This window comes from Dreissena polymorpha, chromosome 4 (assembly GCF_020536995.1).
Source record: "Dreissena polymorpha isolate Duluth1 chromosome 4, UMN_Dpol_1.0, whole genome shotgun sequence".
In the NCBI taxonomy this organism is placed as follows: Eukaryota; Metazoa; Mollusca; class Bivalvia; order Myida; family Dreissenidae; genus Dreissena; species Dreissena polymorpha.
This window is the reverse complement of record NC_068358.1, coordinates 87,782,668-87,798,599: the sequence shown is the minus strand read 5'-3', so window position 1 is coordinate 87,798,599 and position 15,932 is coordinate 87,782,668. Positions and strand designations below refer to the sequence as shown.

The window sequence follows — 15,932 nt, the reverse complement described above, 5'->3', positions numbered from 1 at the left end:
TTATAAACTGTTTTGGTAACCCTTGAAGTTGAATTTGACTTTCCAAAATTGTATTTTGAATCTTGAAAATGTTGGGTAAAGGGTTCATTAAATTTGAATAAACAGACAACTATATAGTGAACAGCCTGTAACACCTTGCAGTCCACACAAGCTATATAATCAGGGACATGTTTCACTTTAATGGAATTATTTACTTAAAGGCTGACTTCAATTCAAGTCAAGCTGGAATGTATTTCTCTTATTAGGCTTTGCAATCGGCACAGGCTAATCTAACACACATGCATTAAGCCATGTTTCCTAGATACAAGCTTAAATATTACTAACACTGACTGACCCATGTGAAAACCAGCATCATTCCTACCTGTGCTTTGCTAGGGTGCGGTGCTCCTTGGAATTCCAGGACACCGTACGCGTCTGTGACCTTGGCCTCTGTGTGCCGGTACGGGTGCCAGCGCTCGTCAGATCCAACACCCAGCGACTGGGTCACATGACCTGGCCAGTTCTCCGGTCTCCCACAGCAACACCTGAAGAAACGGGAAATTCTGTGTTTTTTTTAATCATTTTTCAAATAATCACTTTCCATACCAACTGTGTAAAGAAATGGATAAAAAACAAGGGCTGTTTGTAAAACATGCATGCCACCCATATGGGCTGTCAGTTGTAGTGGCAGCCATTGTGTGAATATGTTTCTTGGCACTGCGACCTTGACCTTTGACCTAGTGACCTGAAAATCAATAGGGGTCATCTGCGAGTCGTGATCAATGTACCTATGAAGGTTCATGATCCTAGGCATAAGCTTTCTTGAGTTATCATCCGGAAACCATTTTACTATTTCGGGTCACCGTGACCTTGACCTTTGACCTAGTGATCTGAAAGTCAATAGGGGTCATCTACGAGTCATGATCAATGTACCTATGAAGTTTCATGATCCTAGGCGTAAGCGTTCTTGAGTTATTATCCGGAAACCATTTTTCTATTTCCAGTCACCTTGACCTTGCCCTTTGACCTAGTGACCTCAAAATCAAAAGGGGTCATCTGCGAGTCATGATCAATGTACCTATGAAGTTTCATGATCCTAGGTCTAAGCGTTCTTGAGTTATCATCCGGAAACCATCTGGTGGACGGATGGACATACAGACCGACGGACATACATACGGACCGACATGTGCAAAACAATATACCCCTTCTTCTTCGAAGGGGAGCATAAAAAATGTTTTAAGTGCTATGAACAAAAATGCTGTTCCACTTTTTTGTAAATATTTTTAGACATACTGTTGATTTCTAATTAACTGTGACAACAATCGGCATATATGGTTATTTTGTTAAAATGTACAGTCAATCTTGTGGATGCAACCAATTGAATTAAGCGACCATTGTCTTATGCATCTAGCAATCGCTGATTATTGTGTAATTTGATGTCCAAATCATGGATTAAGCCACCAATTGTGTAATAGCACATGCATAGCTCCGCCTCTAAAATCTTTCAAAGAGGATGAAGGTGGAGTTAATGGTTAAACGCACTACCCAATGCACTGATATTTAACATGTGATTCACCCATGCTCAGTCCCTATTTGCAATTTCAAACAATATCAGCGAAAGGCCAAGTAGTTTCAATATACAAATTTTGTGTACATTTCCCAAAAAATGGCCAACATTTGTGTTTACAAAATTTTTACACATTTATTGTAAATAAAGGCAAAAGTATTTTGTTGAATTTGTTTACAGTCATCAAATGTCAAGGTAATATTTTTAACTACACTAATATCTAGATTATTTTATTTAATTTCAATAGCATACATGATAATTGTGTTGCAGAATCTGTCTATGAATTTGATGACTATTTTACCTTTTTGCAGATGTCTTTTTTTTAAGTACATATTATAAAAAGAACACTTTTGGTTAGTCCCTTGATTGGTCCCTTAATACAAGATGGACTTATATATACACTTAATTTCAGTGTAAATTACCTTTGGTTAAAGCTATCATGCCAGCTTATGCTTGTAAAAATTTCAGTTTTGATAGGTGTGATACCGTTTAACGTTGTGTATAAGGCGCACATTTTTACCCCCAAATTTAATTTTAAAAACTTGATGCGCGTTATGCACAACTACAGCCATTCCAAGACATTCTTTCTCTGTCAGTTACCCAGTTACGGTAACTCGCATCATTCTGTTCCCCGTTGTTTTAACTGTAACTATGTTAATAATTGTGTTATATTTACAATCTGAATATAGATGGACAAACATTATAAAGTTAACATTAATATTTACTATCTTTTTCAGGTACATACAGAGCATTGAAATCAAATAAATTTGAAGAAGAAAATGAAAAACAAGGAAGCCATTTTTATTTAAACTTTATTGTTTTTTCCCACAATATTACCCTACTGTACTAGGATTACACAATTTATTTGGGGGCACTTGTCGATTTACAATAGTATGTCGGCAAGATCTATCCCGATAATTATTATTATTTTTCTTGCTTTTCAAATATGTTAATAAAATTGATGTTGTGTTTGTTCACACGTTTTCATACGTCATGTCAAGATTGGGGTTGTGATTATCGAGCAATTTGTGTCACCTGTCAAGTTTTGTGTAGCTGGGCTATAATAAAAACATGCGAACCGGCAAACGGCTTCACACCTCCATTGTTTGTTTAACGCTGGTAATGTCAGTAATGGTGTTGAGAAGTTTGAGTTGTTAAAGTCTCCTGTCAATTATAGACGCTCGAAAAGAACGCGTGAGATGGGAAATGTAAATAAAATGCTCGGTTGTGAATAAGTTATGCGTGAATAACCCGTGCCAATACCAATAAAAAATTTAAGTGTCTTATTAGTTATACCAAGCACACTAATCTGTCCGTAATGTGTAATGTGTCCACAATAAAATCATGGACAGTTACTTCGAAGACTTATGATGACAAGAAACCGTCGGAGAAGGGGGATGCTCCCCAAATTTTTTTCTTTTGTCACAATATTGCACTATATATTCAGATTAAAGGAAACGTCTTGAGGGGCATAACTTTGGACAAAATAAAATAATGGATGGTTTAGCAACTTAAAAATTTCAAAGGGCCATAACTCATCTAACAAGAACCCACTAATAACATGCGCATCTCCTCAAGGTAGTTAAGGTAGCGCACCTCTAATGATTTCCCGCGATTTATTTTACGATCGTTATATCTTCAATGATCGGTTATTTCCGAGAGATGCATTTTATTTTGTTCAAAGTTCGAATTTTGTTATATGTTTACGTAATTTCTTTAGAATACATTATTTTCAAAATAAATATTGACTTTGATCCAAATATCACCTGAAAAAAATACGATTTCGCGATTTCTTCAAAGATTGGCGAGCCTTTTTACCTGTTTACTTATGAATATCTAATTTAAGGTTGAACAAATTTGAAGTTGTCGTGGCCTAGTGGTAAAGGCGATGGACTACACATTTTTTTGGATCTTCCCGCGCAGGTTCGAATCCTGCCGACATCGCATACTTTTTGCGACACGTTTTATTTATTTTCTTACGTAATTTGATTTAATGTAGCATAATTTATATGCTATGTTTTTTGTTTAATATGTTGAAATTTTTATGCACATCCTTCAATTTTTAAAATTAAAACAACGTTATGACTAAATTGGGTGATTTACTGCTGAAAATACGAATGATGCATGTTGCATTTTTGTTTTTATTTCAAAAAGTAAACGGTAAATCTGTCTATTTCTTGGTATTTTTGCTGTATATAGTGTTTCTTTAAAAACTATGTTTAAAATATAACTTAAATGATACTATTTTGAATTTTATGACACTTTGTTTTTAACCGACCAAATTTTTACTTGGCTGAAATCACTTACATTTCATGACGCTCTTCCATAGATAAAAATTTGTAAAAAATAAATGTCTGTAAAAGAATACTTTTTTCATCTTGTTTAAATTTTAAACACCTTTACTGCATCTATACACACCAACAGCATGCCCATATTTGGAAATTTGAATGAATTATGGAACTTTTATATACCCCAGGGGTAAAATAAACTGTACAAAAGCTGAGCTTAGGGTGGTTTTACAAAAAAACGGTATATTTTTTTAAAAAGCATGGAAAGCCTACCTACAAATTTGCATGAAGTTCAGTGAAATGATGCTGATTAAGAAAATAATTATTTATATTATATTTGGATATGTGCCCATTAGAGGTGCGCTACCTTAAGCTAATCCCATAAAGCTTCAGTGAAATCCAATCAGTAGTTGGGGAGAAATAGCCCAGACAAGAATTGCACTATATGTACAGTTTATAGAAAATTTCAAAGGGCCATAACTCTGTGAAAAATCATTCGACCATAACTGGCTGATAATATGCACATCTCCTCTTGGTAGTGAAGCTTCCCATAAAGTTTCATTGAATTCCCGTGATAAATTGTTGAGAAATAGCTCAGACAAGTATTGCACTATATGTACAATGGAAAATTTCAAAGGGCCATAACTCTGTGAAAAATCATCCGACCATAACCGGCTGATAATATGCACATCTCCTGTTGGTAGTGATGCTTCCCATAAAGTTTCATTGAATTCATGTAATAAGTTGCTAAGAAATAGCCCAGACAAGAATTGCCAAGAATTGTACTTTATGTACAATGGAAAATTACAAAGGGCTATAACTCTGGGAAAAATCATCCGACCAAAACTGGCTGATATTATGCACATCTCCTCTTGGTAGTGAAGCTTCCCATAAAGTTTCATTGAATTCCGGTCATTAGTTGCTTAGAAATAGCCCGGACAAGAATTGCACTATATGTACAGTTAATGGAAAATTTCTAAGGGACATAACTCTGTGAAAAATCATCCGACTAGAACACCCTGATATTATGCACATCTCCTCTTGGTAGTGAAGCTTCCAATAAAGTTTAATTGAAATCCAGTCATTAGTTGCTGAGAAATAGCCCGGACAAGAATTGCACTATATGTACAGTTAATGGAAATTCTAAAGGGCCATAACTCTGTGAAAAATCATCCGACAAGAACCGGCTTATAATATGCACATCTCCTCTTGGTAGTGAAGCTTCCCAAAAAGTTTAATTGAATTCCGGTAATTAGTTGCTGAGAAATAGCCCTGACAAAAATTGTGCACGGACACACGGACAGACAAAGCAGCGACTATCTGCTCCCCCCCAATTTTTACACGTAATATAATTTAAAAAAAACACACACAAACAAGTTGTATCTTTATCCTTATCCTCTTTAAGATAATTAATTATTGAAACAATAAAATAACACGTGAGATCGGCAATGTAAATAAAATGATTTTCAGTGAGCCTACGGTACGGAAATTTTCCTTCGATTTTTTTTTTTGCTTCAGAAACTTTTTTTCCCGATTTTTTTGCTTCAAAAAGTGGATGCGCGTTATACATCAATGCGCGTTATATATAGCGTTTTACGGTAATTTTGTAAATATTTTCTGGAATAATTCTGTTGCAGCTTCGTATGGGCCTAAGGCTTGTGATTGTTATATCTTGCATTGTGCCTTGACTCTAATCTGATATATTGGAAAATCCTTACTTGAAGTGATTTTTAAAATCTTACAGGTGTTAAGTTTGGAAGCAATTCCAAACAAGGGCTGTTTGTAAAACATGCATGCCCCCCATATGGGCTCTCCGTAGTAGTGACAGCCATTGTGTGAATATTTTTTTTGTCACTGTGACCTTGACCTTTGACCTAGTGACCTGAAAATCAATAGGGGTCATCTGCGAGTCATGATCAATCTACCTATCAAGTTTCATGATCCTAGGCATAAGCGTTCTTGATTTATCATCCGGAAACCATTTTACTTTTTCGGGTCACTGTGACGTTGACCTTTGACCAAGTGACCTGAAAATCAATAGGGGTCATCTGTGAGTCATGATCAATGTACCTATGAAGTTTCATGATCCTAGGCATAAGCGTTCTTGAGTTATCATCCGGAAACCATTTTACTATTTCAGGTCAACGTGACCTTGACCTTTGACCTAGTGACCTGAAAATCAATAGGGGTTATCTGCCAGCCATTATCAATCTACCTACGAAGTTTCATGATCCTAGGCATAAGCGTTCTTGAGTTATCATCCGGAAACCATTTTACTATTTCGGGTCACTGTGACCTTGACCTTTGACCTAGTGACCTGAAAATCAAAAGGGGTCAACTGCGAGTCATGATCAATCTACCTATTAAGTTTCATGATCCTAGGCCTAAGCGTTCTTGAGTAATCATCCGGAAACCATTTTACTATTTCGGGTCACCGTGACCTTGACATTTGACCTAGTGACCTCAAAATCAATAGGGGTCATCTGCGAGTCATGATCAATGTACCTATGAAGTTTCATGATCCTAGCCCCAAGCGTTCTTGAGTTATCATCCGGAAACCACCTGGTGGACGGACCGACCGACCGACATGTGCAAAGCAATATACCCCCTCTTCTTGAAGGGGGGCATTAATATAAAACCATACATGAGCAAACAATGAGGATAGTAAAAGGAGGCAATCAAGCATTTTAAAAGTCCACGATCAATAGTGTACTGAAATCAATTAACGACTGAAATTATTACATAATATTATAGCTCCTGAGTTTAACTAGAGCTTTGTCACAGACGTGCTGTATACCACCACGTGCCGCATTGACACAGACTATTTTGCATGCTGTCTGCACAAAACAAGAGAATCTAATTATTGGTGATTTTTAAGATTTATTATGCCTTTATCATTTATGGCCATTTTGTCCTTTGAACACTTGAATTCTTTCGCATGACCTGCCCTCCAATGACTGTGAACAATATTAATGTACAGAGTCATTTTAAAATTTCACAATGAATGACATAGTTATGGCCCGGACAAGCTCATTTATGGCCATTTTTCACTTTTGAACTCCAAGTGTGACCTTGACCTTGGAGATATTGACGTTATTCTTTCACATTATCCAATGATTGTGAACAAATGTACCGAGTAATTTTAAAATCTCACAATGAATGACATAGTTATGGCCCGGACAAGATCATTTTTAGCCATTTTTGACCTTTGAACTCACAGTAAGACCTTGATGTTGCAGATATCTACATAATTATTTTGCATGACACACCGTCCAATAATGGTAAACAAATGTGTCAAATTATTTTAAAATCTCACAATGAAACGACATAGTTATGGCCCAGACAATATCATTTATGGCCATTTTTGGCCTTTGAACTTAAAGTGTGACCTTAACCTTTGAGATAACGACGTAACTCTTTCACACAACACACCGTCCAATGGTGGTGAACAAATGTGCCAAATGATTTTCAAATTTCATAATGAACGACATAGTTATGGCCCAGACAAGCTCATTATGGTCTTTTTTTTACCTTTGAACTCAAAGTGTGACCTTGACCTTGGAGATATCTATGTAATTCTTTCCCACGACACACTGTCCAATGATGGTGAATAAATGTGCCAAATGATCTTAAAAACTATCAATGAACCACATAGTTATTGCCCAGACAAGCTCATTTATGGCCATTTTTTACCTTTAAACTTAAAGTGTGACCTTGACCTTAGAGATATTGACATAATTCTTTCGGGCAACACACCGTCCAATGATGGTGAACAAATGTGCCAAATGATTTTAAAATCTCACAGTGAATGACATATTAATGGCACGGACAAGCTCATATTTGACCTTTTAACTCAAAGTTTGACCTTGACCTTGGAAATATTGAAGTAATTTTTTGGCGCAACACACAGTCCAATGATGGTGAGCAAATGTGCCAAATGATTTTGAAGTCTCACAATAATCAACAAAGTTATGTTCCGAACAAGCATTTGACCTTGGAACTCAAAGCATGACCTTGACCTTAGAGAAATCAATGTAATTCTTTCACGCGACACACCGTCCAATGATGGTGAACAAATGTACCAAGTCATTTTAAAATCTAACGAAAAATTACATAGTTATGGTCCGGACAAACTTTTGTTTAAAACACACTAAGTGACCCCATGACCTAGTTTTAAACGGCTTGACCCATATTCAAATGTGACCTAGATATCATCTAGATACAACTTCTGACCAAGTTTGGTGAAGATCGGATGAAATTTCAGGACAGACCGACGGACCGACAGACCAACAAAGTGACTCCTATATAGCCCACATTACCAATGGTAATGGGGGTATAATAAAGATCCTAAAAATCAATATCCTATGATTTGACATATAGATTTTTATCTGTAAAACTGTATAAACAAGACTATTGCCAAGCAATATATGTCCCCTACTGGTGCTCAACCATTGTCAGAAATATATATATATATTTTTTTTAATTTGTTGCCATAGCAACCAGAGTTTTTGACTTAGGAACAAATTCAAATGACGTACATAATGTCCTTATTGCCATCTATCCATGTTTCAAGTTTCATGAACAAATATTAAAAACTTTTAAAGTTATCGCAGGATCCAGAAATGTGTGACAGACTCACAGACTGACGGAGTGACCGACACACAGAGCACAAACCAAAAGTCCCCTCTGATGAAACTGGTAGGTGATAATAACAAGAGGGCCATGATGGACCTGTATCGCTCCACTGTTTTTTTTTTGGGAAAAAAACGTGCAATGATTTGAAACAGATTCACAAGACCCATAGGAATCAAAATGCCTTTACCCTTTACAAAACGACACATTTTGGACTTACCCAATTTGAAAGAGGTTGCAGACGTCAATTAAATTAAAATTAACTGAAATGATCAGGTAGGGTAGAAATCATTGTGATAAAAGGAGAAATTGCTCATCAACCAACACATCCCTAAGACCAACAGGCCTGAGAATATTATGATAATCTAAAGATTATTTCTTTATATTTATTTATGTATTTAATTAAGTAATACATTTGACTTCTAAGATCAATTCATAACTTATATTAAGAAAATTATAAAATGGTCAGAAATATATATGGATTGTTGAGCAATTGACATGACGCCTTATCAGTGATCGCTCCGCCCACTTAATCACGTGGCTCAGCGGGAAGAAAACCTAGACAAGCTAACACCAAAATGGCTTCTTTGTCTATAGACTGCATATAGATTTACGCGATATTCCGGATGATTTTATGGACTTTTTTAACACCATATTACACTTGTAAAAGGGTTTATGCCATTTAGTTATTCTGCAAATGCAAAAAATATACGATTAAAGAGAACATCAGCTATTTATAACGGGTAAATCGGTACATTAAACACGCTCTCAAACGCTTGCGCGCTTACCGAAATCGAACCCGTTATTAAGTGTAATGGTGGTATTTGAAATAAATGAACACTTCACCGGTATTTACCCGTGTTATTAACAAAATTATAACCGAAACATTCCCCCTACCCGTGTATTTGACACGAAATAGCGCTTTATAACTGGGAATTCGGTGAAGTTTTACGCGCTTTCTGACGCCGGGTGGGTATCTCAATCCCACATGTTATTGCGTATAAATGTGATATTAATCATATTAAACATTGCTTATGGGACATTTATCAATCACTATAATTTAAAGCGCAAAAACAACACAGTAAGTTTGGACATTGTCTGATATAAAATTAGCATTGTACGAAATGGAATACGGTCAGACTATTATAAATTAATAAGGCTACCAATATCAGACGCTCGCGCAGGTACCGACTTCCCCGAAGTTACCGCATTTATTGGTTAACTAATATCAGTAATAATAACTCTTTTACAATAGCATTTATCGATACGTCTTTATTAAAATAATAACAAAATGGTTTTCACTTGTTTCTGACACACACAGAAACGCGATTTTTAACGGGGATTTCGTAGTTACACGAATTGGGTACCAAAATTCTCAATTATTTTACATGCACATGTGACATAATACATACTTAATAATGCTTAGTTATTGCTTATATGACATTTCAAGTTTGTGAAACAAATTAATGTTCTATAAAGGGGATCTCGGTAATTCTTGAAGCTTCCACTCGCTCTTGTCAAGACCGCATTGCCGCGTTGGAAATGGTATAAATTTAATTAATCTAACTTATCTTTCTGGATACCAAATGTCAGAGTTGCATTAACCCTTTTTACACCGTTTTTGCCATATTTCATTTCCGTTTTTTAATCCGAACAAAATAAACGAAACTCGTTTAAAAATGAGATCTAGGCATTCGAGCTCCTAGTGTGGATTAAAAGCGTTTATTGGTGACACCACATGAGTGCAAATGTGTAGATACCGTTAATAAGATAATATATCACATGTCACCTTCAAATAACATGTATGATGTCAATTAAGTGCATTACTATCAGAGTAATAAAACACAGCATGAATTAGGCTTCATGCTGGGTTTTATTTCTCTTTAAGTAATGCAGATGAACCTCGCTTCTGACCTAGTAACTGATAAAACTATTTAAAAAAGTGAAATATTATGTGATAATCAGATCGATAACATAAACTTTTTAAATCTGCTAGTATATCCGATAAAAATGTATTATAATTGTCTGTGACAGTGTTGACGTTCAGTTGTTCGTGGTGACGACCGCATGTATTTATGCATCTCTTACACTTCTCAAGATCTCTTTTCGGCTTTGGAAAGGATATAAATTAAATGTCACCAACTAATCTTTCAGGATATCGATTGTCCGAGTTACATAATCCCCATTGACACCGTTTAACCATTTTTAATCGTTTTTTTAAAGAGGAAAACAAAAGAAACTCGTTGGAATAAAAGTGAACCTAAACATGTAGATTGTCTAGAAAATGGCAGACAGGTCGTTGCTAACGAGTGCGCCCGATTAATCGATCGCTGATTGGTGGATCAATTCTAGTGGGCGGAGCGATCATAGATAAGGCGTCATGTCAATTGACAATCATATCCACAATTCATGAGTCACGATTCACAAATGGAACAATGAATCATAAGTTATTAAAAAGCAGCATATACGATAGTTAAAAACATTGCACTTCATTAATTTCAACACCTTCTCTTAGATACAAAGTTTGAGTTTACCGTGCAGTATCATATATTGACTTTTCTTGAAATAATTATGTTCATGGAAGTTGTGTTTTTAAAATCAATAAAATATTATTAAACACTACAAAAAAGACATGAAATTAACATGTCATCCAAAATATTTTCATCCGGATATATGGTCACTTTCGACATATTTAAATAAAACCAGACTTTTTTCAGTTTGTAAGAAAAACATTCATAACACATGTTCTTACTTCAATGCCTTTGTAAGCAGTCACCATCTGACGTAAAATGGCACTAAATGACAGGGTTTTATCTCATGTTTTCAAGATGTTGATGTTGTTGGTCACAGTAAAACGGCTGCAGTAATCTCCCCTGGTAAACGTCATATGTTCAGTTTTGTAAGCCCCGGGGCGGGGTCAAATTTGAGCCCAGGGGAATAATTTGAACAAACTTGGTAGAGGACTATAAGAAGTCACTACATAGCAAATTTTGTAGCCCTAGGTCCAATGGTTATTGACAAGAAGATTTTTAAAGTTTGCACAAAATAGGCCTTATATAAGCAAATTTTCAATTTTTTAATCCCCCGGGGCAGGATCAAATTTGACCCCAGGGGAATAATTTGAACAAACTTGGTAGAGGACTATAAGATGTCTCTACATAGCAAATTTGGTAGCCCTAGGCCCAATGGTTATGGACAAGAAGATTTCTAAAGTTTGCACAAAATAGGCCTTATATAAGCAAATTTTTAATTTTTTAACCCACCTGGGGCAGGGTCAAATTTGACCCCAGGGGCATAATTTGAACAAACTTTGTAAAGGACTATAAGATGTCACTACATAGCAAATTTGATAGCCCTAGGCCCAATGGTTATGGACAAGAAGATTTTTAAAGTTTTCACAAAATAGGCCTTATATAAGCAAATTTTCAATTTTTTAACCCCCCGGGCAGGCTCAAATTTGACCCCAGGGGAATAATTTGAACAAACTTGGTAGAGGACTATAAGATGTCACTACATACTTAATTTGGTAGCCCTACGCCAAATGGTTATGGACAAGAAGATTTTTAAAGTTTGCACAAAATAGGCCTTATATAAGCAAATTTTCTATTTTTTGACCCCCCGGGGCAGGGTCAAATTTAACCCCAGGGGCATAATTTGAACAAACTTGGTAGAGGACTATAAGATGTCACTACATAGCAAATTTGGTAGCCCTAGGCCCAATGGTTATGGACAAGAAGATTTTAAAGTTTGCACAATTTAATAGGCCTTATATAAGCAAATTTTCAATTTTTTGACCCCCGGGGCAGGGTCAAATTTGACCTCAGGGGCATTATTTGAACAAATTTGAAAGAGGTTCACCACATGAACATTCCTGAGAAATTTCATCAGAAATGGACCAGTAGTTTAGGAGAAGAAGATGTTTAAAGAAAAAGTTACCGCAAGCACGCACGGACGCACTGACGCACACACGACGGACACAGGACCATGACATAAGCCCCGCTGGGCTTTGGCCAGTGGAGCCAAAAACTATAATCTGTATAAAAATTATTTCAATGTCAAAATATACTAATATACTAAATCTATGATAACATATGACTAAGTGATTGTAATATAATTGTACAGCTGCTATAATCAACTTGCAATTACAGTCCGGAAAAGGTAAATAGATTAATAAGCTTCTTATCCTTGAAAAATATTCACTGTTTTAAATTATTAAGGTACTTATTTATGTATCTATCCTTATTTTAATTCTTTATCATTATTTTGAACTATCAAAAGGCATTTTTATTAACATGCCAATTAATAAATGATAAGACAAAACTCAGCCAACGTTACTAATTTCAGTTTCATAACAAAACACTGTATTATGTGAATTGGGAATAAGACATCAATTTGGGAATAAATTGTGTTTTATCAAAAGAACATAATATGCAGTTTTATATGTTGCATTTATCTAGTTTTACAAATTATAATTAAAACATATACTTGCATATATAATAGCATCATTTAAATTGATTTTACTTAAAAACTGGATTTTTTATTAATTTAAAAAAAAAACCTCATGAAATGAAACTGTGTCCATGCCGGTTTAAAAATACACTTTAAATGATACAAATTCAATCACTGTTAATGAAAAAGTCATGGAAAATTTCTTATTAAGCTTAAATTATAGATAATATATTACAAAAACATATGTATATCATGAAATGAATAGTTTTGTTTGAGAAAATCACCAAAATGATGTCCATTCCCAGTTTGATGTCTTATTCCCAATTCACATAATACAGTGTTACAAGTATAACCAGTAAATCAATTAAGTACGCAGAGTGTCCAAATTGTCAGTGATGGCTGTCATCAATATAGGTTCTCAACTCACATGATTCAAGTCTGTCAAAAAGACATGTGCACTTGTCACATCTTAATGATTATTATACAAAAAATTACATATTAGAACTAAATATAACTGGATGACCCCAAAAAAGCATGAAATTAAATACTTGACCAAACATTGACCAATAAGTCTCTGTACGTTTTACGCTTAATACATGTGTGTACAGAAATAACATTATTCATTACATATAAGGTCCTGTGATAACCTGGGTTTATAAATGTGACTGGCATTGACCTTAGCTTTATGACCTTGCATGTTTCACATAATAAAACACATTTAGAGCTGGTCACAGTAGTTACAAAGAATACCCCACACACTGTCCTAATATAGCAAGTTGATACAAAAACAATGTTTCCCATGGGTCGTTGCCATTTTGACAAAATGGGCTTTGCTAAAAACCTGTAGAGGACCACAATATAATGTTAAAGGTCAAATACTACACTGCAGTTTTAGAGTAAATAGTTATTTTGATATACAAGTCTGTAAATCATAACACTCAAAGGATGTGGCCAGGTTTAATCGGAAAAAAGTTTCATGAGGAACAGTTGCGTTGTAATTCCCAAATACTGTAAACGTATAGAAATTCGTCAGTATGAAATTTCGTGGTTTAATAACAAACAACTAATTCGTTGACACATTTTTTCGTGGATTTAAAATACTTGGGGAAGACTGACTGTCATTTTAATTAATCTTTTCTTTAAACAACCAGAGTAATAACGAAGCATATTCTGCTAATCTGTGTTGACAGCAAGACTTGAGGTTATAATGTGCACTGAAGCATGAAAGTGTTGCCAATAATTGTCAATAAGAGCAATAAAACGGCGCACTTGTGGGTCCCCGCCTGCTAATTGCCATCAATGTTGTTTTGACAATATTTGCAATTCTCAGCGCAATCGTTCCCCCAGTAGTAACAATTGAGTAATAAGGTCCCCAAAATTCACGTGTGAAAACCGTCTCTTTTAACTTTGATTGGCACTAATTGACGTATGTGCTAAATCTGAAAACTGTTAATTTGACGACGTCACATAAAAGAGAACAATCGTTGATGTACAGTTTAAATACGGTGCTTGATTTAAAAATTCGTATTACCCAAACACTTTCAATAAGAAAACAAAATATTGTATTAACTAGCATATCTCAAGCAAACAATGTCTCTTTCAAAATGATTGAAAACGGGAACAGTTCAGACACATTCTCATAACTATTACAACAAGAGCTACGCCTTGCGGGTGCAGAAAACTCATCTATTTTCTTTTTAAAGGTGAAGGGACTCTAAATTTCAATCACAAAGGAGGGAGGGGTGGAGTGAAGAGGGGTGTTTAGTGTGGGGGTGAGGACATTTATTACATTATCTTCCAAAAATGCCAAAAAAAAAATGCAAAAAAAAAAAAAAAAAAAAAATCGGGGTCGGGGGGGGGGGGGGGTGCGGGGGAGGGGATTCTTGGGTGCGATGGTTGGACGGTATATCAAAAATAAAATAATAAAAATAAATATTTGTGTTTTTTAACCGTTTCAAAAAAAATAAAATGGGGGGGGGGGGGTATAGTGTGAGGGTGTGGTGGTCATTTGTGAGATGATCTTAAAAGAAAAGAAAAAAAAATTGTGGGGGGGGGGGGGGGGGGGGGCACGGGGAATGGTTTGGGTGAAGTCTATTGTGGTATGTCAGGTAAGAGTAGTTTTGTCAAAGTATCAATCAAATCTAATCATAAATAAAGAAGTTATGGCAATTTTAACAAAATTTAATAATTTAACCATGAGAGTCAAGGTCATTCAAAGGTCAAGGTAAAATTCAACTTGCCAGGTACAGTAACCTCATGATAGCATGAAAGTATTTGAAGTTTGAAAGCAATAGCCTTGATACTTTTGAAGTAAAGTGGATCGAACCACAAAATTTAACCATATATTCAAAGTTACTAAGTCATACAAGATGTGTTTGTGAAACACAATGTCCCCCTATATGATGTTTGACCTTGTAGGATGACCTTGACATTGTGAAGGATGACCTTGACCATGACCTTCACCACTTAAAATGTGCAGCTCCATGAGATACACATGCATGCCAAATATCAAGTTGCTATCTTCAATATTGCAAAAGTATTCATAAAATAAGAGATTTGGGCCACATATATTTGACTTCTGACCTTGAAGGATGACCTTGACCTTGACTTTTCACCACTCAAAATGTGCAGCTCCATGAGATGCACATGCATGCCAAATATCAAGTTGCTACCTTCAATATTGCAAAAGTATTTATAAAATAAGCGATTTGGGCCACATATATTTGACCTCTGACCTTGAAGGATGACCTTGACCTTTCACCACTCAAAATGTGCAGCTTCATGAGATACACATGCATGCCAAATATGAAGTTGCTATCTTCAATATAGCAAAAGTTATTGCAAAATGTTAAAGTTGGCGCAAACAGACCAACAGACAGACCAACAGACAGACAGACAGACAGGGCAAAAACAATATGTCCCCCACTACTATAGTGGGGGACATAAAAAGGGCCATAATTCCGTAAAAATGACAACCAGAGTTATGCAACTTGTCCTTTTACTGTACCCTTATGATA

At 35.5% G+C, this 15,932-nt stretch overlaps 1 protein-coding gene across 7 annotated transcripts in view; it reads right to left on the bottom strand.

Annotated features, from left to right (window-relative positions):
* Window positions 1–15,932, bottom strand: part of LOC127877394 (transient receptor potential cation channel subfamily M member 3-like) — a 279,970-nt gene that overhangs the window by 122,028 nt on the left and 142,010 nt on the right. For all 7 annotated transcript variants that reach the window (XM_052423217.1, XM_052423218.1, XM_052423216.1 and 4 more), the window contains one exon: window positions 362–524. In XM_052423217.1, the coding sequence (XP_052279177.1) occupies window positions 362–524 (163 nt within the window). The remainder of the gene's footprint in view (window positions 1–361; window positions 525–15,932) is intronic.